Source organism: Xenopus laevis, chromosome 2S, assembly GCF_017654675.1.
Source record: "Xenopus laevis strain J_2021 chromosome 2S, Xenopus_laevis_v10.1, whole genome shotgun sequence".
Lineage (NCBI taxonomy): Eukaryota > Metazoa > Chordata > Amphibia > Anura > Pipidae > Xenopus > Xenopus laevis.
In genome coordinates, this window is record NC_054374.1 from 18,881,706 (window position 1) to 18,903,013 (window position 21,308).

At 43.0% G+C, this 21,308-nt stretch overlaps 1 protein-coding gene across 2 annotated transcripts in view; it reads right to left on the minus strand.

The window, feature by feature from the left end:
• Nucleotides 1–10,932: 10,932 nt before the first annotated feature.
• LOC121400406 (T-lymphoma invasion and metastasis-inducing protein 1-like) overlaps nt 10,933–21,308 on the minus strand; it is a 37,412-nt gene continuing 27,036 nt past the window's right edge. For both annotated transcript variants that reach the window (XM_041583396.1, XM_041583395.1), the window contains exons 11-13: nt 18,315–18,402; nt 15,682–15,854; nt 10,933–13,682 (exon numbers count right to left, since the gene is read on the minus strand). In XM_041583396.1, the coding sequence (XP_041439330.1) occupies nt 13,183–13,682; nt 15,682–15,854; nt 18,315–18,402 (761 nt within the window). In that variant the 3' untranslated portion in view covers nt 10,933–13,182. The remainder of the gene's footprint in view (nt 13,683–15,681; nt 15,855–18,314; nt 18,403–21,308) is intronic.

Consider the following 21,308-nt stretch of genomic DNA (forward strand, 5'->3'; position numbering starts at 1 on the left):
TATTTTGACGTTTGGAAGCTTTAGAACTAGGCATTTCCAAATTTGGTGGAAATTAACAGCCTGACCAAGTAAAACTCATTACACTGTTGACATTATGTCAATAATATAAGTTGATGAAAATGACCCGCCTGGTACCTGACTGGTTGCAGTTGCCTCTGCCTGAAAATCCTTTTTGTGGTTGTTTTGTTTGTGAGAGTGTTTAGCAGGGAGGTAGGAGGGAGCCTGGGGCGGGGGGCAATGACTCATGGCAGAGAGAATGATCGCAGGGTGAATTACACGTGAGCTCCTCGCTGTTACCATAATTCTCATGTCTGTGCAAGTGCCTGTAATCTCTAGCAGGAAGATAATTCCATATTCCCACGACTGCAGAGGCGAGTGCAGATTCTCTAGAAGTCTGGCTATTGCTCCCTGTACCTGTCATTACCTGTTTCTTTCTTACCCTCAACCTCCCTATCCTCCCTCGCTCCCATTCTTACTCTCACTTCTTCCATTTCCATCACTTTTTCCCTTTTTTCCTCCTCTTTTGAAATTGTTTCCAGTGTTGAGGTCAAAAAATTCAAAAACTGGTATTGAAAAAAAAAAAATGCTTTCAATTTGCCATAGACGTTTGCCATTGGTTGTGCATGAACTCGGCACCTTTTAGAAGTTCTTTACATTCCAGTTTTAGAAAGAATTTAGGAGTTTTGAGCAAGAAAAATTCAGTTTTCGTCAACAATTTGAGTTTGAATATTGTTAAACTGATCCCTTGTTTTCAACCATTGCAGGGCACCTCCCCATTGAAATACATATTCCCTAAATCTACATATTTGAACCCATGTGCTGGTGGATTACTCACCCAGAGCACTAACCCCTGGAAAGATAAAGCTGCACCCTGATGTCTCCTCCATCTCATGTTTTTGTGCACCTAAATATATAAGCTGTCCCTCATCTCTCTAGTCTTTATTCATGTGGGTCCCCTTTCCCCAGCTTGGGCCCCTTTTAAGGCCTTCTGCCATAGGGCATGACCATTCCTGAGGGCTCCTGCCTTGAACCATAAACTCCTCCTTTACTGAGAAGAAGCTAATTTATAACAACAATTGCAGTATGCAATATGCAATTTTGGATGCCAATTCCTATATTCTGTACCCATAATGCAGCAGGGAGTTGAACACATCAAGATGAACACAAATGCAAATGCATGTGGCACTGGATTCAAGTTGTGGCTGACTGCGCCTATTGATGCGACCTGCTGCACAAACCCTGCAATTAGCACCACATTCAGTCCCAGGGCTCCTCGGTGCTAATAGGTGCACTTGTGCCCAATTCAACAGAAGAGGCAGGGCTGTCACAGTGGAGCTCGGCGCAACTGCAATAAAGTGCAAGGAATGTGTTTGGCTGCAAGAATCTTTACTAAAAGGTATCATCACTAAACACAACTTTTGAGTCTGTATTAGCATGATCATGGCACAAGTACCGCTAACAAATGGGGTCAATAAGTGCAAGACTCACCCCTTCCCTTTTATACACCAGAAGATCAGCTGACACCAGTGAGCTAACATAGCACTTCTACGGAACCAGTGGCGTAACTACCAGGGGGATCACTCCCTGGCCCGTACCCCCTTGGGGCATGCCAAAGCCGCAATAACTGTTATCGTTGTGGCTGGGCAGGGGGAGATTTTACAGTGGGCACTCCAGCTGCACTCCGGTACACAATTCAAAGGGGATGGGCTTGACAGGGGGGCATGAGGCGTACCAGAGAGTAGTTACGCCAATGCCGGATTTGCAAAATATGCACCACCTACACCAGCTGCCTCCTGTGCCCACTTCCCCAAAGGCATGAAAGTTCAATCTCACATTTCCATTTGGCTCCTCTGCTCCCCACTTCGGGTGTCCAGGTGTGAACTATAGATGTGGTGGGGCAGTATGTCGCCCCTAAGAATGTGCCGCCCTTGGCCCGGGTCATTGTGGCCTTGCCACACATCCGAGCCCCCTCCCAATGCCCCACCGAGGGGCACGTTAGTCTGGCAGCTTCCATTCCTCGCTATCTCCTTATATTATATAGACGAGGAAATTCTCTACCATCCGACAATTGTATAAATGTCAGTGTCCCTTTAAAGGGGATCTTAAAAATAGGAACCAATGTGACTATGTCATTGTGGTGAGATGCCTTGTGGCCTCATGAGCCTGTTTTCCGCTTATTAAACCTTGCCCTGTGCCTTCAAGCTGCTCCACTGACACTTTCTGCTCAAAGGCATTTCATGGGTGCTGCCCTCACCCTCTCCTCAACGGAGCAGCTTCTGGGTGCCATGGAAATAGCCGCTCCGCCTGACAGATGGAAGCCATGTTTATCAGCAAAGAGGAAACATTTATATTTATTCAACATGGAATACAGAGATCTGATAACAGAGAATTTTCAGGCAATAGAGTCAATTTCCAGGCTTTTTATATGGGGTGAGCTCATTATCCTTAGAGAGAAGCTGTGTTGCTTGTTTCACTGATGGGAAAATTACAGAGAGCAGATGTAGAATCTTAACACCAGTAGAAAGGTCTATTAAACGCAAGAGAATAGTATTTAGTGGGCAACATGCCGTCTAGTAGTCTCTGCTTCAGAATGACACATTCAGTAGGAAAAAAGGAGACAATGAAAGACAAAGGATATAAATTTCTGGCACTAAAGCAGGATGAGGTTTAGAGCGCAGGAGAGCAGATTAGTCAGTATCACGCAGGGCAAATTTAAGGGAGTGGATCCACTTGCCAGATGGCCGAGGCCAAACTTTGGGTAGAAACGAAAGGAACTTCTAACATTATAATTAGACATCATGAGCTGTGTGACCCTTTCACTCTCACACTTGTGCGCCAATGGTTCTTAAAGGAGAAGGAAAGGCAAAAATTAAGTACGTTTTATCAGAAAGGTCTATATAAATATACCAGTAAACCCTCAAAGTAATGCTGCTCTGAGTCCTCTGTCAAAAGAAACACAGCATTTCTTTCCTTCTAGTGTGTATACATGGGCTTCTGTATTAGACTTCCTGTTTTCAGCTTAAACCTCCAGGGCTAGGGCTTGAGCATGCTCAGTTTGCTTCCCTATCCCCCTTCTCCCATCCCTGCTGTAATCTGAGTCCAGATGAGTGAGCAGGGAGAGACTCAGACAGGAAGTGATGTCGCACCAAGCTAATATGGCAGCTGCTATCCTAAACAAACAGAGAAAGCTTATAGAGCTGTTTACTCAGTTATGGTAAAGCATTCTACAGAATAAATAGTGTTATAGCTTGCACTATCGTGGCTTATCTGTTGGCAATAAACTGCTTTGCTAGCTTTCCTTCTCCTTTAACCAGAAAATCTTGATTTATTCAGTAGGAAGTTGCTTCTTCCCGTGTAAAAGCCTACAACTTGGTGGGTGTCACCTGGGGAACTACTCCAGACTAAACCTCATTGGTTGTACATTCACCCTAGGCGCACCCACCCACAAGCCCCAATGTACAAGCACAGTAAGTGACATAGTGCTTGGTAGCAAGTGACACAATACGCATGAATGGCACATCAGTCCACGCCCCTCCAGGTACCCTACCCACCCCACCTTCTCAGCTGCCAGATATTGTAGGCAAGTATCCAGTGGCAACATATAGGCACAATATAGGCACCCAAGGACCACCGCCTGAAAGCTGCCACCCTAAGCACAGGTTATCAAACACCTATATGGTAAATACACTTTATGTCCTGCTTTCTAGCTCAGGATTCCAGAGTTCTGTCTAACACTCCTTGAGGATTCTTTGACAGATATTATCCTGCCACTGTATTTCCTTTATAGGTCCCTTACCCCCAACTTTACTAAGGCTTGGGTTACTTTAGGGCCGTATCTAGCTCAGGTTGCCCAATAGTATTCACCCCCCAGCACCATGTTGATCAGTGGCATAACTAGAATGTGCCGGTCCCCCCTGCAAAAAAATCTTCAAAGGGGCCTGGCCTATTTCCCATCCCGCCCACATCCTCCATCTGTCCCACCCACTCCTCACCCTTACTCCGCCCACTCCCGCCCAACTTGCGCGCCCCCCCTTTCTCGCCGCAGGTAAGAGAGTGGCTGGGGAGGAGGGTTTTTTATTAGCTATAGAGGAAGCCAGACCCCCACAGTCCAAGCCCCCAGTTCCCCAGGCCCCCCTACCACTGCTTCCTCTATGGCAGGGGTCCCCAACCTTTTTTTTTTTACCTGTGAGCCACATTCAAATGTAAAAAGAGTTGGGGAGCAACACAAGCATGAAAAAGTCCCTTGGGGTGCAAAATAAGGGCTGTGATTGGCTATTTGGTAGCTCCTATGGGGACTGGCAGCCTACAAGAGGCTCTACTTGGTACTATACTTAGTTTTTATGCAATTAAAACTTGCTTCCAAGCCTGGGATTCAAAAATAAGCCCCTGCTTTGAAGACCCTGAGAGCAACATCCAAGGGGTTGGTGAGGAACATGTTACTCACGAGCTACTGGTTGGGGATCACTGCTCTATAGTTACTCCACTGATGTTAATGAACCATGTGCTCCATGCCCTTATGTAGACTAGGAAACAGCTACTCCTGTGCCTATGGGAACACGTTTCTCACCCAGGGCACAGATACACTTCCTCACACTAGAGGCTTAACAACAACCAATCCCCAGTTGCAAAAAGTTGCAAAGTGCTCCACCACTTGATGCAAATGACACAAGTATCACAACATGTAGTTGTTACTGCACATAAGTATACAGCCGAGGCAACAATGTATCAGTTTGTGGCCTTGTCTTGATGGTGACCTATAGACAACTAGATCGCATCTGAATCCTGTCCTACACCACAGGAAAGTAACAAGAGAGGGGGTGACCCTGCAAGTAATGGGAAGCTCAGGAATCTATAGGGCAAAGCTCTAATAACAATGCAATTTCAAAACATTTCTGCAGTAGCTGATGGATCTCTGGTTCCTCCTGCCTATTTGGAAGGCATGTGCCTAGTTACAGTACCCAATGGCTGGATAACAGATCCTATCCCTGTATAGCGCTTCACAGCCTCTAGTTCATTAGTCCACAACCAGTGGCTCAGGAGCAACATGTTACTCACCATCTTGGATGTTGCTCCCAGTGGCCTCAAAGCTAATGCTTATTTTTGAATTTATGGCTTAGAGACAAGTTTTAGTTGCATAAAAATCATGCCAAACAGATTCTCCTGTAGGCTGCCAGTCCATATAGGGGACACCAATAGCCAACCAGAACCCATATTAGGCACTCACAGGTGCTTGTGTTGTTCTCCAACTTTTTTTACATTTGTATTTGACTCATGAGTAAAAATGGTTTGGGATCCACCCGCTCTACTTAATCTCAGATCTGGCTACGATATTGCTGGGCAGCTTCTTTAGGAGACTACCCCATGTGCGTATTATGGGATTGGTCCATATACTGAGCACTCACTGGGCATACATGGAGTAAAGGCTAGACTAGGACGTGCTATAGAAAGAAAAAAACTGCCACTTATGAGCAAAAGGAAGCAGACAAAAATAAATTCCTAGTTCCTTCCTTATAAGTTGCCATGAAAGTGTTTTGGCTGCAGTTCACAACTTGACTTGATGGCTCTCTACTATGAGTAGGCAAAAGAGACACGTGTCTACGGTGCAGACATAGGGGGCCAGGCACCTACCTTCTATGCCACCTACCTACCCTTAATCCGGTACCATGTCTCCACTCTCCCAACTGGTGCTGTTAAATCTGTTAAAGGAGAACTAAAGGCTAACTAAAGAAGTAGCTAGAAATGTTGTACATTATGTTTTGTGCTTCTGTACCAGCCCAAGGCAACCACAGCCCTTTAGCAGTAAAGATCTGTGTCTCCAAAGATGCCCCAGTAGCTCCCCATCTTCTTTTCTGCTGATTCACTGCACATGCTCTGTGCTGCTGTCACTTACTGAGCTTAGGGGCCCACTCACAATATACAGTACACATAGAATAGAAATGTCACAATATAAGGCTGATTAGTAATTAATACAGATAATTACTACATGGCAGCACAGAAACCAGTGCAATTAGCATCAGAATCTAATAATCAGCAAACCTGTAGCATCAGCTTATATTACAGGGGAAGCTCATTTTCTGCTGGATAATTAGTGACGAGCCCTAAGCTTAGCTTCTCAACAGCTGCTCAGAGCCCACTGAGCATGTGAGTGTCACAGACACTTTCCAAGATGGTGACCCCCTGTGACAAGTTTGAAGTCCTGGATCATTGCTGCTATTGACAAGCTGAAACTTTAGCCTCGTGCAATACGTTCTCCTTTAAGACCATGTGCATCTAGGATTGTTGACTAGGATGTCTGGTCGGCCTGGTCCTGGCACTGGAGGGTACAAGGCGCAGCAGAGAGAGCCCAATACTTATTGCAAGTCATGGCAGTCATTATAGCACTGCTATAGGTAAATGCATTTATTGAATGACTTTATTAGTGCGTATCATGTCTGAGCACATATATTTCCTTAGTCCCAAAAAGCTGCAAATTATACAGAAGAAGCACATGCCTAGGGTGCAAAGGTGAAGGAGGTGCAGGGCATGTACCTCTTCCAGTTTGCAGTTTCAGCAATCTGGTTGCTATGGTTCAAATTACACTAGCAACCATGCACTGATTTGAATAAGAGGTTGGAATATGAATCGGAGAAGCCTGAATAAAAAGAGGAGTAATAAAAAGTAGCAATAACAATAATTGTATAGCCTTACAGAGTATTTGTTTTTTTTTATAGATGGGGTCAGTGACCCCCATTTGAAAAGTAGAAAGTCAGAAGAAAAAGGCAAATAATTAAAAAATTTAAAAAAAATAATAATTTTGAAGACCAACTGAGAAGTTGCTTAGAATGAGCCAATCTATAACATACTAATAGTAAATCAGAAGAACACTCAGAACAAAGGAATGTAAAATTGCTCTTGGGCTTTTGCACCAATATAGTAAATCTGAAACAACAGCACCAATTTGTGAGCAGCAAAGTCATCTGACATTTCTTTGGTCAGTACAAAGAATGAAGACTTTCCTCTGCTCACTAACATCGTTTTCTGCCAACGGTCAGAAAAACTGAACAGCAGGTGGCACTGTAGAACTTAGTTCATTATATTGCAGTGGAAAAAACTGGAAAGGAACATAAGCCCAGCAGCACAAGATGCACCGGGGGAACCGTCTATTTTGATTAGAAAAAATATCCCGTGAATAAACTGTAGTTTTTCATGAATAAGAACAGCCCAAAATAGCCCTTTGCAGGAACCTTCCGCTCCTTGACTAAACGCTCAGTGGCAGAGAACTTGGCAATAACAGACATTATTATTTTTAGCCCAAGTCACAGTTCTGTGACCTCAAGAAGTGACTTGTGATTGGAGGAAGAGCTTTAATTCATAGTTTATAATTCATACGCTGGAATAAAAACTACGCATGAATACATTTGCATTCTGTTATCCCCCTTGGTGGCCCAATTATAACGTATTACAGCAAAGAATTGCCTGACCTTCAGGGAATTGAAAAGGATTTATTTATGGTCAAAAGCAACATATGAAATGAAAAGTGAAGAAACCCATTTGCTTTAGGCTCTATATGGGCATTCAGTGCTATGGCTGACACCTAGGGGGTTATTTATCAAAGTCCGAATTTATCTCAGTATTTTCTGCTACAAACTCTGATCAAATCCACTCGGGTTTTTCTACGCTTATTTATGATTACATTTTCCTGAAAATTTGCTTTGCGCGAAAAAAAACTGATTTTCACTGGGTTTTTTGTTTTCGAATTGTTCACCCGAAAACTCCAATTTCATATGTTTTTTACCAGAAAACTCAGAAAACTTCAGGGTATTGCACAAAACCCAGCGCACATCAAAAAATTATAGGGACATTGACTTATATGCAACCTCGACAAGTCTGAGATGACGGATTTTCAGATTCTGACTTTTTCTATCCTCTGGGTTTAATAAATTCCGAAAAATTCATGAATTTTGAAATGTCCGATTTTACTTAAAAAAATCAAAATCTTTTCAGGATTTTTGCATTCGGCATTTAATAAATAACCCCCTTAGGGTCTTTTTTTTAATAAATTAGGTCCGACCAAACTAGAATCCTTGATTAACAAAAGCATGATTTAATCGGATCGGGGACAAACTCGATAATAGCAATCGAAAATCCGAATCATAAGTTTTTTTCTAAATTTTTTCCTGAATCATTCTCCATTGACTTATAAACAACCTCGGTATGTCTGAGATGCTGGATTATCGGATTCGGACTTTTTCCATCCTTGGGGTATAATAAATCTCGAAAAATTTGAGGGTTTTTTTCCACTAAAAATTCGGATTTTATGGTAAAAATAAGCCTATAATTTTGTGTTTGTAACAGAAAAAGACCTGAGTGTAAGAGCCCTAAGGGCAGTGGTAACCCCGTATAAAATACACCCTACATTCATGAGTAGAGTAAAGTCTTGACCGATTTAAAAAAATTGTATTTTCAATCAATATTATCGATTTAATCGGATCGGGGACAAACTCAATAATATCGATCGAAAATACAAATCGTACGTTTTTTCTGAATTCTTTCCTGAATCATTCAATTTTTTCGCCTTTTTCCCGAAAAGCCAGATTTTTCGGATTTTTGACTAAAAGGTCTGAAATAGTTGGATTTTTGGGTGAATTCCATCGCATGAGCACAAAAAACATCCAAATAGTATAGGGACCTCGGCAGGTCTTAGATGCCGGATTTTCAGATTCTGACTTTTTCCATCCTTGGGGTATAATAAATCTCGAAAAATTCAAGGGTTTTTTTTTCCACTAAAAATTCTGATTTTATAGTAAAAAAAAAAACAACTCTCTAATTTTGTGTTTGTAACATAAAAAGACCTGTGTGTAAGAGCCCTTAGGGCAGTGGTAACCCCATAAAATACACCCTACATTTATGAGTAGAGTAGAGGAAAGTCATGATGATCATCTCCTCTCCAAGCAATGCCATTTAGCTTAAGTTTGCTATAGGGGGGTAGATCTGGGACTTGTACTTCACAACAGCTTCAGAAGTGAAGTTACCTCTGATTCTGAGAATGGTTGGGTGAAATTCCATTGTATTGTTTAAGCAGGAACCATCATGACTTAGTTTCCATCCATGGTGCCGGGTACATGGCCATCAGAACATCTAGGACACTGGAACTGTATGAGGCACCTAAACATAAAGGCCTCCAAACATGGGGTCTATAAACTTGCTCTGCTTGCTTAGGAGAATGATATGTAAACTGCTTCCCATTCAGCTCACTCTCCTATTTCTCTCTCATTCTGGCATTCTAACAAAGGACTGGTTTCTGGGTTCAACGCGCAACCAATGAGCGGCTTTGATTCCAGTCTGAAAGTTGCTTTCAAAATTCAACTAGACCAAAAGTCAAACCGTTAAAGATGGCCACCTGCAAATGGTCTTAGAAATTAATTTCCTACATTGTAATAAATTGTAAATAGATTCCAGTTTTAAACCCACATTCTCATCTGTAGCTTTGGTCTTTTATCACAGGGAAATGGAATTGGATGACAGGTCCTATTAATTATATATTACACAATGCACAACCTGAAGTCCAGTTATTGGGACATTTGAGCTGTAATGTCCTTCTCCAAGCCCTGACTGATAAGAGCCATTCCACGTGGAGGGGGGAAATCCCAAGGGAGGGAGAGCCGCTTGCCTCCAGGACAAGGTTTTGTATGCTGATTAACCCTTGGTGTGCTGGAGTACTTGTTGAATCAGTAGGAACTAATCCTGACTATAGTGAGAGAGTGTTTAATGCATTGGTGTAGTGTTGAGTTATTACCTGTTAGAGAGAACAGGGGAATAGTCACATCGGGTTTCTGTCGCCTGTTAATGATAGATGGTGGCAGTGAATGAGTTTTGTGGGTGTTGTTTGTCATTAGGGGTGCTGTTATGCTAGTCTAACCTGTGTGCAAGGAGGGTGAGAGACTGAGTTAGTGACCCCTGGTAGCCACACCTAAAGTCACGTGCGGCTGGAAGTACTGAATTTGCGGCACTGTAACCTTGTTATAAGCTAAGGGGGCCCAGTCTGAAGGCAGTTAGGGGGAGATTTGGGGTGAGAGCTTATTTGTGCCCTGGGTACCCCTGGAAATATAGCAGGGTGACTGTTACCCCAATGTTTCTATATATCTGTAACCTTGTTATGAGCTAAGGGGGCCCAGCCCGAAGGCCAGTTAGGGGGAGATTTGGGGTGAGAGCTTATTTGTGCTCTGGGTACCCCTGGAACTATAGCAGGGTGACCCCAATGTTTCTATATATATGTGTAACCTTATTGTGAACTAAAGGGGGGGGCAGTCTGAAGGCCAGTTAGGGTGTGAGCAGCTCCTCAAATGGTGGACAAAATCATCTGATTCCAAATATTTGGTCCTCCAAGCTGTGGTTGGATAATGTAAGGGCAGTGTGGACATCTGCAGACCTTATCTATGGTCAGATGCTCTGCTTAGCTTGGTCAATATCTGAACATGCCCCATCAGATATCAACCAATAAAGCAGATCAATTCAAGTCACACGGGACAATTGACTTTTATCCACACATGCATGGGCACCTTCATTAGTGATGTATTTTGGTAGCACCAGTTTTCTCTCAGAGGACAGCAGCAACTAAACAGTTTTCGTGCCACCGCCCTAGCGATTGCTGTAGTTGGAGAGAAGATCAATGACCAAATACCAGCAACAAACCTTGGTCTCAAGAATGAAAAAAAAAATGTTCTTGCTGCCAGGTACAGACTCAAATTGGTAGTACAACCAAGGTGTTTTCAGGTTGGGCACATTTCTCCTTGAGTCCTACAGTAGTGGACAATCAATCATAGACATAGGTGGGAAGGATATAAGTCAACATACAGAAGCCACTCACCTTTTTAGCTCTACTAATGCTCAACGTCTTGGACTTCACTCCATATAAGGTATATACTGAAATACTTCAATGATGGAGGCGGCTACTTTCTTTAATATTTTATTGTTTGACAGGCATTTACAACTTTTCATTCATTGAACTAAAAACATAAAAATAGACCTTCTTTCCGCTTATAAAAGAAATATATAAGAACGTGTGACATAAGACATGTCCTGACAATATGTACAGGGTGCGGTACCTTTAAAAGCACCAGACTTTCCAGTTTTTCACAATTGACCATATTCTGCTTGGCTACAGTACACAACAAGACTGCTTATCTCAGGCTATCAAGTAGGTCATACACAAGTGAACTGCAGGTGCCATCAAATGACAATAGAGTTACAAAGGATAAAATATATATATATTTTATTTTTTTTATTTCCTCAAAAAAAGCTTTGTGCATGGACTGCAAACGTCACGGTCACGCCAACCCCAAATCAGATGGACTGGGATTTTAAGCAGCAAAAAAACAAGAGCAAGGTCACAGCTGATGTTGCCACTTACACATCACAATGGAACCTTACCTAGAAAGTTGCCATGCCACCCTTCAGAGCCAGGGCCACTATTACAGCGACTGGTCCCTCTGGCCCATGAGCAGGTTCAGCAGCACTTCCATCAACATGAAGATGTCAAGGCAAATGAATTGCACAACAGTTACCGTCTCCACGTGAGAGCAAAAGCATGATCGTACAGAATTTGTGTTGGCTAAGAACAGGGATATCAGTGGTGGCACTGCCCAACTGTCAACTCCCATTGAGTTCTAGCTCAGCAACTGCCAGGAAGCCACAGCCTGAAGGATTCCAAAAAAAAAAAAAACTGGTCCAAAGGGGGAAAAGTTGGAAGATGTCAACAAGCCTGCACTTTTAATGTACCAAGTGCAAGGAATGGACAATTTATGGTTGGTAACAGGGCTGTCAATTAAAGGCTACCATTGGGCCTCCAAAGAGAACTTGGGCTATCTCCATTTCCATGTCATTCTGAACTCTACAAATGATGACCACCCTAATGCACTGCTGTCTCTACATCCACGGCTTAGGAGTTATTCTTCAAACCACTGACATCATTAAAGAGATGATGTCATAAAGATGCTTTGGACAGAACAATCTGTTCGTTGGACAGCCCTGCCTCAATGTAGAATGGAGGAATGACTTATAAAATGGGGAACTGTCTTAAGTGTTGACCTGTGCATGTTTTTTTGTATTAAATATATATATATATATAATATGCATAAAAAACTACTGTGTCCTATCTCCTATGAAAGACTAGATTTCTTTATCCTGTAACTTTACAATGTAAAATGCCCCACACCCCTGATCCCTGGTGTCCCTGAATGTAAAAGGTATAAATACAAAAAGATATATATTTTTAATTCTTTTGTTTTTTGTTTTTTTTCAAGTGTTTCCTCGGGGTCTCTAGTTAAGAGTTTGGCATCGTTGAGAATTGGTCTCAAATGTTAAAAAATGTATGCGCAGCGCAAACGTAACTATTAAATAACCAGCAAATATACCAAAATAAAAAGTAAATAATAATAATAGCTTTACAACATAAAAGCCAAGTCTGTTCCTGGAACACTCGCCAAATACAAAGCTACTACTACAGGCTGACACCGAAGTGGGATAGGGAACGTTGGATTCTCCGACGCGAGTGAAAGGCAGCAAAAACAAGAATGGAATAACGGACCGCGATGAAGGTTCCCGTTTGCTCCTTGTGCTCACTTCCATTGCCCAGAGTTAGGGTGGGGGTGGACGGGGAGATTAGTCGGCCAGTGTCACTTCTTCGCTGAAATGTCTTCCCGTCGGTAAGAATACGAATCGCTGACGCATTGCTTCATTTTCCGAAGTTCCTCGAGAGGCAACTTTGGCCGATTTGGAGAACCGAAGCAATACGTATGTCATCCTGCCAGCGATTCGTATTCTTGCCAGCGGGAAGACATTTCGGGAGATTATTAACGAAGATTGGCGACTAATCTCCCCGTGTGCCACCACCCTTAGGGGGCGCCACACTCCCACCCACCGTTTGCCCCCTATCCTTTCAGTCAGCATTTCCCATTCTCTCCAAACCCTGATTGTTTTACAATAAATAAGATTAACAAGCCCTTCTGTTTTACACATCAAAGGGTGGGAACGTGGGCTTGTTTGTTGTGAATTACTGTAACCCGGATATATGTGGCCCCTGGGCCGTTTTTAGCTGCCAATGTTGTGCGTGCAAGTGTGCATTCTAAAAAGATCACTTTCCACAGTGCACGGGAACTATTCTGACAGGACTTCTCGTATAAAGGGCAAAGCAGAACACTTTCGCTAGATTTCGGTGTTGAGTTTCCTGACAGGGACAAAGTCTTCCCGTTTCACCCATATGACTTCCTCCGCGTTGCTCTCAATGCTGCCGTTCATGCCGGAGAACGCACTTTGTTTCTTCAGCTGAGCCATACGAGAGGCATGCGTACTCGTGTCCTGGACTTTGGTGCCCACTGGGTTACTAGAAAGAGAGGTGGCCTCCAATTGCTCGCTCAGATCCTTTTCCATGGAGCCCCCCTTTATAGACTCACAGTACTCATCGTCACTACTCAGTATGTCCGTCTCCTTAACGTCGTCCTGCTCTTCGTACTGCGCCAGGTCGAATTGCTCTTCTACCCAGCGGTCCGTGTCGCCGCTGTTTGACGACTGCTGGGGCGGCGAAGGCTCGGCCTCCTGGTCGGAATCTTTATCGGGGTTTGTCGAGAAGACTGTGTCGGAATCGATGGTGAAGCGGTTTCTCACGAGTCGCCTTCGCCTGGCGAGGGACCTACTCGGCGCTGAAACTGAAGAGAAAGGACAAGTGAGCAAGTGGAAAATGGCCGATCGCAAACAGAATACACAGAAAATAAGAGTTTTACATTCACTTGTCAACGGACTCGACAACAAACAATTTAATGGCGCGGTACAAAATACAGATCTGCACGAAACTTGGGATGACTCACTGATTCGTGACACCGCACTGGGGTGGGCGGAGAGCAAACGTACATCACGGCAGCCTGATTTAATAGTGCATTGTCTCTTAAAGGGACAGTATACCCTCAATATACAAAGCTGTGCCTACAGGGGAAGGCCTCTGCTACCATTGTCAGCTGGAATCTATCTGCACAGACTACGGGAGTTATCTCTGCTATGCAGAGTTCCATTTGTGGTTCTTTTGAGCTGGCCATGCTCCCAATGATGACAAACACCAACTGGCCCAATTCTGGCTTCTTGTAAGGGGAGTAGAACATAATAGGAGGCCTACAGAAGGTATCTGAAGAACAGAATCCTTCTAGAACAGGGGTCCCCAACCTTTGAGCAACATTCAGATGTAAAATTAGTTGGGGGAGCAACACAAGCATGAAAAATGTTCCTGGGTGGTGCTAAATAAGGGCTGTGATTGACTATTGGTAGCCCCTATATGGACTGGGAGCCTGTTTGGTAGTACATCTGTTTTTATGCAATTAAAACTTGCCTCCAAGCCTTGAATTAAAAAATAAGCACTTGATGTGAGGCCACTGAGAGCAACATCCAAGGGGTTGGGGAGCAACATGTTGCTCATGAGCTACTGGTTGGGGATCACTGTTCTAGAACATCCCAGAGTTACAGCATCTCATCTAAATAGTCTCCCTTAGCACCCACATCTTCTCGTCCTTTTTTTTTTTTTTTACCGGTCCCCATAACATGATATCATTAGATACAAGCACATTGAAAAGTGCATCGGTTACCACCAGCACTCCGCTGAGTAATGAGTGTAAGCATGCGTGCCAAACACAAGGACAAACTTGCTAAAGGAAGGCTGAAAGTATCACAACTGGAGAGGCCAATCCATGGGTAGAGATCTTGACTCAGATCATATGGCTGCCATTGAAGAGGCTCTAAAGGTGCAAGAGTTTGCCACTATTTCTGAGGCTTTAGTTCCTCCTTAAAAGCACTCACACAATATGATGGATACACTGCCATTACAGAGGGTGCTGGGGCATTACATAGTAAGTTAGGCTGAAAAAAAGGCACACGTCCATCAAGTTCAACCTTTTAACTCTGCCTAACTGCCAGTTGATACAGAGGAAGGCAAAAAAAACAGACTAGTCCCTGGACTAGTGCCATTCAAGCCTAGAAATGAATGAAGCCTCCTATTCGTGCTCTACCACTGGTTTGCCCCTACATATTGGATACCAATTATTGTACCCCAAAGAAAAACTTGACACATTAGTAATTGTCTTCATTTGCTAATAGAAGGCACCAATATATATTTCCCTTTTGGGAATTGTAACAAATTTGCACTAGATCCAATAACTAATAGCAAAGCAGGCAGCATCTATTGGAAACCCATTTGGAACAAAATATCTGGGCGGTTCCTATGGCTTACTTATCCTTGACATTGTTATAGCCATGACTGTATCTTTGTAGCCTTGAGATTCAGCCGGTGTGGCCAACTAATTTCCTGATCAATGGCCCCACCAGACTGGAAGTCATCAGACTGAGCCCGGCAGATCTGTGTTCATTACCACAACGGTGTGACCCGGGTTCACTCATTAGTGCGATATTTCTTATGGGATGGAGAGAAATGAATCCGCAGTACCAGAGGCAAAGAGGAAAAGTGCAATAGGCTTTAATAAATGTAGAAATAAATAAATACACTGTGCAGGTAGCTATCTTCTGTAGGAAACGTTCCTTGATCCGAGTACAGGTGAGGAGTCTCTAGTGAGTGCACACTTCACGTGTGTTCATTAGGAACAGGGCTCAGCTCTGAGCTTTCCTGTGAGGCGTCTCTATTAGGGAGCACACTCTGCACTGCTCTACCTGCTCGGTTCATGGTGGGACGGGCACCTTTCAATGCGCACAGTCTCTTCCCTCCGAACGGGACGTATTGCTGGGAGTTGGGTAAACTTTCTGTTTTCAGCAGCTGCCGCCGGTGCTTGTCACGCAGAACAGAGTGCACGGCCCTTAGAAGCTCCTTCTTACGCCCCGCGTCACTGGTGGACAAAGACAGAGGCAAATTAAGAATGTTGCATTTTTGGGAAAGCCAAACACACATCAGACTAAATAAACAAAGTCTTTGGTTTCAAGTGAAACCCATGGAGTTATGGTCACCACTTATTTTTAAAAACTAGTGGTGAGCGCAACTTTCCATTGTTTGTTATAGTTATACAGGAGCAGTGACCAGCTCCATGTTGTAGCTCCCACCCTTCCCAGCTATAGTCAGGTGATCCCACTGGTGTCTAATAAAAGGGCAGCCAAGTTTGGGAGTTTTACTTTGAAAGCAGCAAGTAAGTTGCAGGTAAAACTTAGTCCCTGTGTAAAATGTATAATGAAGCAATAGAATTCTTAAAGGGATACTGTCATGGGAAAAAAAAATTTTTTCAAAATGAATCAGTTAATAGTGCTGATCCAGCAGAATTCTGCACTGAAATCCATTTCTCAAAAGAGCAAAAAGATTTTTTTATATTCAATTTTTAAATCTGACATGGGGCTAGACATATTGTCAATTTCCCAGCTGCCCCAAGTCATGTGGCTTGTGCTCTGATAAACTTCAATCACTCTTTACTGCTGTACTGCAAGTTGGAGTGATATCACTCCCTCCCTTTCCCCCCCAGCAGCCAAACAAAAGAACAATGGGAAGGTAACCAGATAGCAGCTCTCTAACACAAGATAACAGCTGCCTGGCAGATCTAAGAACAATACTCATTAGTAAAAACCCATGTCCCACTGAGACACATTCAGTTACATTGAGAAGGAAAAACAGCAGCCTGCCAGAAAGCATTTCTCTTCTAAAGTGCAGGCACAAGTCACATGACCAGGGGCAGCTGGGAAATTGACAAAATGTCTAGCCCCATGTCAGATTTCAAAATTGAATATAAAAAAATCTGTTTGCTCTTTTGAGAAATGGATTTCAGTGCAGAATTCTGCTGGAGCACAACTTTCCCTTGTTTGTTATAGTTATACAGGAGCAGTGACCAGCTCCATGTTGTAGCTCCCACCCTTCCCAGCTATAGTCAGGTGATCCCACTGGTGTCTAATAAAAGGGCAGCCAAGTTTGGGAGTTTTAACCTTGAAAGCAGCAGGTAAGTTGCAGGTAAAACTTAGTCCCTGTGTAAAATGTATAATGAAGCAATAGAATTCTTAAAGGGATACTGTCATGGTAAAAAAAATTTTTTTCAAAATGAATCAGTTAATAGTGCTGATCCAGCAGAATTCTGCACTGAAATCCATTTCTCAAAAGAGCAAACAGATTTTTTTATATTCAATTTTGAAATCTGACATGGGGCTAGACATATTGTCAATTTCCCAGCTGCCCCAAGTCATGTGACTTGTGCTCTGAGTGATGGATTTCAGTGCAGAATTCTGCTGGAGCAGCACTATTAACTGATGTGTTTTGAAAAAAAACATGTTTTTGGATGACAGGATCCCTTTAATGAATAAGATGAAAATTGAGCGTAGGACTGGCCAGATATGGGATGACTTTGACGTAGTTGGCCAGCTTAAATATATTGCAATATATGGACAAACAATCCCTGTTTTGTTTAAAGGGTAAGGCATTTTTTAGTAGCTGTATACACAAAATGTCTTAATGTCCTTAAAGGAGCAGTAACATAAAAATTTTTTTTTTTAAATTTGTTTCTTTGTAATGAAAAAAAAACACCAAGACAGTTTTAACTTTTAAATCGCAAAGCTTTTATTAAGAAATTACTTACCGATTCTCTGCATGCGCTCCTCTTCAGAAACAGCGACAGGTTGACAATCCATTGCGTGCCACTCGATTTCTCCTCCCTGCCTTCTATAGGAGATAGCCCGGGAGGAGAAATGATGGATTTGTCAACCTGATGCCGTTTCTGAAGAGGAGCGCATGCAGAGAATCGGTAAGTAATTTCTTAATAAAAGCTTTGCGATTTAAAAGTTAAAACTGTCTCGGTGGGGGTTTTTTTTTCATTACAAAGAAACAAATTTTTTTTTAAATGGTTTTTTATGTTACTGGTCCTTTAATATATTGATAATGGGTTGAGTGCAGAGGGTCTCTTGTGTTTGTCCATGGAGTTATGGGTCAGCTAGTGGCTCAACTCAATAATATACAAATGGGTCACCTCCCTGCCTGTATCTACGGTTTGGATGAGAGGTGCTGGTGCCGTCACAAAACAGTTTGGCCAAATCAGAAACAGACCGAGTGTGACCAGCTACTGTCATACCCAGAAATGAATGGTTGGCTTGAACAAAAGTCTAAAGGTATGGACCAATGTGTGCAAGCATGGAGCATTAGGGTTGTCACCTGGCCAGTATAAATGATGGCTAATGTTATTAATAGGAGAAAAAAAGATAAATATATAGACCAGTATTTTTTTTTCCAGAAAAGGTGGCAACCCTTATGGTGAGAGTGTTTCTGGGGGGGGGGATAGGGTACTGTCAGCTATGGTTTTCCCTGTAGAGAAATGTCGACTTACCTGCAGCACAAGTGGAAGGCTCTCTCTGGTCTTCCCTCTGACTCTGATTTCACATGAACAATCTCACAGACAGAGTTGGTTTCTGCATCTTAACAGGGAGAGACAGAAAACATAATGACGTCTGATTAGCCCGAGCAGGGACACAAATTAGTATGCAGATTGGAGCAATGCATCTAATAAGGAGCGACAGTCTAAAAGCGTGAAGAATTGTATTTCAACATGTAATCAAGAAGTGTCAGGCTCCATTAAAGGGCCGTGTATACCATTAGCACATCAGAATACCTACGGTCACATGGATTTATGTGAAATCTACATACAGGCAATGGGAAAACGTAGGGGGTTTGTTCCTGCTCTGTAGTGACAGCTTTATTGGCCCAACAATATAAAAAAAAATTTTTTTGGTGTGACCAAAGTTTCTGAAATTTCCCTTTGTTCTCCGACCCAACAGACCTCGTTTCTAGTGATGGGCGAATTAATTTGCCAGGCGCGAATTCGCTGCGAATTTGCGCGTTTCGTCGCCAGCGAATAAATTCGCGAAACGCCCGCAAGAATTCGCCGGCGTCAAAAACGAGATGCCGGTGCCGTTTTGCGAATTTTTCGGCGAAACGGCGCAAATTCGCCCATCACTACTCGTTTCTCCTCGAGTAAAAAAGGTCAGCAGTAATGAAAGCTCAGGGGAAGAAATAAAATGAAAAAAGTGAAAATAGACCTCATATGGTCTCAGACGACCTTTAGTGCAATTAACCTTTTACACTTCACCACGTGCAGTTAGTTTAGGTGGGTACTTGTTGTAAGTGTTCTTAGTGGTTTGCGATTCAGTTTCCAAACCTGGACTACTTACACTTACAACAACCTGGACTACAGCGGAGAGAGATGCCTGTTTTAATCCCATAAATGTGAGTGTAACCAATTGTTATAGACTAAAGACGTTGACTTGGGGCAGCTGGGAAATTGACAATATGTCTAGCCCCATGTCAGATTTCAAAATTGAATATAAAAAAATCTGTTTGCTCTTTTGAGAAATGGATTTCAGTGCAGAATTCTGCTGGAGCAGCACTATTAACTGATTTATTTTGAAAAAATTTTTTTTCCCATGACAGTATCCATTTAAGCCCAGGCAAGGTGCATATATAGATAGATTCAAGAGCCAATTCCTAGCCTGCATTAATGGCGGTGTCCACATGTATTCTAAATTATAATATATACACATCAATATGGGACTTAGCCTCCAAATGCAATCCTAATAATATTAGGTAACAAATAGCCATGCAATGAAAATTTAGTTAAAAGGCAATATTTATTCTCCACCATGCCATATATATTAAAACCATTTAAAATAGAGCAGCGCTGCCTTGGGGATAGGGATCCCTCTACTCCACTTATCTAACACTATTAGATACAATTGGATATAGGGAACTGCATGCAATTTGTATTCTGTTAGATGAAACCGCCAGATTGTTACCAGTTGTAATATATTTTATTGCGGTGCACAGAGCCTCAGTCCAAATGAATCCGTAGGGGAGTGTAATCTAAGGAGGATAAATGTGTGCCGTCACATCTGACATTAGTATATGGAGTGAACCAAAGTGGTTATTAGCACCAATAAAGTCCTTGAATCCATAACGGGGGACTAATTAGTCCCATGGGATTAATCAATGTTGTGCCTTACGGTGTGTAAGAGCGGAGCCGGTGTGGGAATTGGATATTTATTCAGCAATAAAGTTGGTGCTGTGCTATGTGGGCAATCAATGTAAAATGAATTCTTTAACAAATTAGTGCATCCGGCGAGCAGCTTAGTAACACAGCCACCATGGTATGGCATTCGATATTACACGTGACCTTCACATAATCATGTTCGCCCAAGCATAGCCTCATATCCGGCAGCAAACTGCCGCCTAATAAAGATGTATGCTGACCGTGACTGGCCGCGTCCCACACCGGATGTCTCAACGCTCGGCATTTACGACCAAATTGCACATCACATCCACTTGCTCCAATCTGCACACAATCCTCAAGAGAGGGGGAGAGAGATTCCAGTTGTCGCCGCACAGCGTTGTAATGGCACACATTTATCCACCTTATATGAACACTCACCTACGGATTCATTTGGAGAGGCTCTGTGCTCCGCAATATAATATATTACAACTCGGTTTCATCTAAAGGTGGCCATACACAGGCCGATAAAAGCTGCCGACAGACCGAGTCGGCAGCTTATTGGCCCGTGTATGGGGGCCCCCGACGGGCTTCCCCGATCGAGATCTGGCCGAAAGTTGGCCAGATCTCGAACGGATGGGACTAAAAATCCCGTCGGATCGCGGCCGCATCTGTTCGTTGATGCGGTCCCACGATCCAACCGCCCATTCGCTAGGATCCGATCGTTGGGCCCTAGGGCCCACGATTGGATCAGCCCCATATTGCCCACCTCAAGGTGGGCATATCGGAGGGAGATCCGCTTCTTTGGCGACATCGCCAAATGAGCGGATCTCTCCATGTATGGCCACCTTAACAGAATACAAATTGCATGCAGTTCCCTATATCCAATTGTATCTAATAGTGTTAGATAAGGGGGGTAGAGGGATCTCTATCCCCAAGGCAGCGCAGCTCTATTTTAAATGGTTTTAACATATATGGCATGGTGGAGAATAAATATTGCCTTTTAACTCAATGTTCATTGCATGGCTATTTGTTACCTAATAATATTAGGATTGCATTTGGAGGCTAAGTCCCATATTGGTGTGTATATATCACCCACCTAAACTAACTGCACGTGGTGAAGTGTAAAAGGTTAATTGCACTAAAGGTCGTCCGAGACCATATGAGGTTGTGGAACTACAACGGAGTCAGCAAATACCACACTATATTATCTATTTTCCCTTTTTTCATTTTATTTCTTCTCCTGAGCTTTCATTAGCGCTGACCTGTTTGAATTTTGGATTCCAGCTTTACTGGCCAGCCTAACCCTTAGTGATCTCATAACCCCCTCTGCCATTTTTG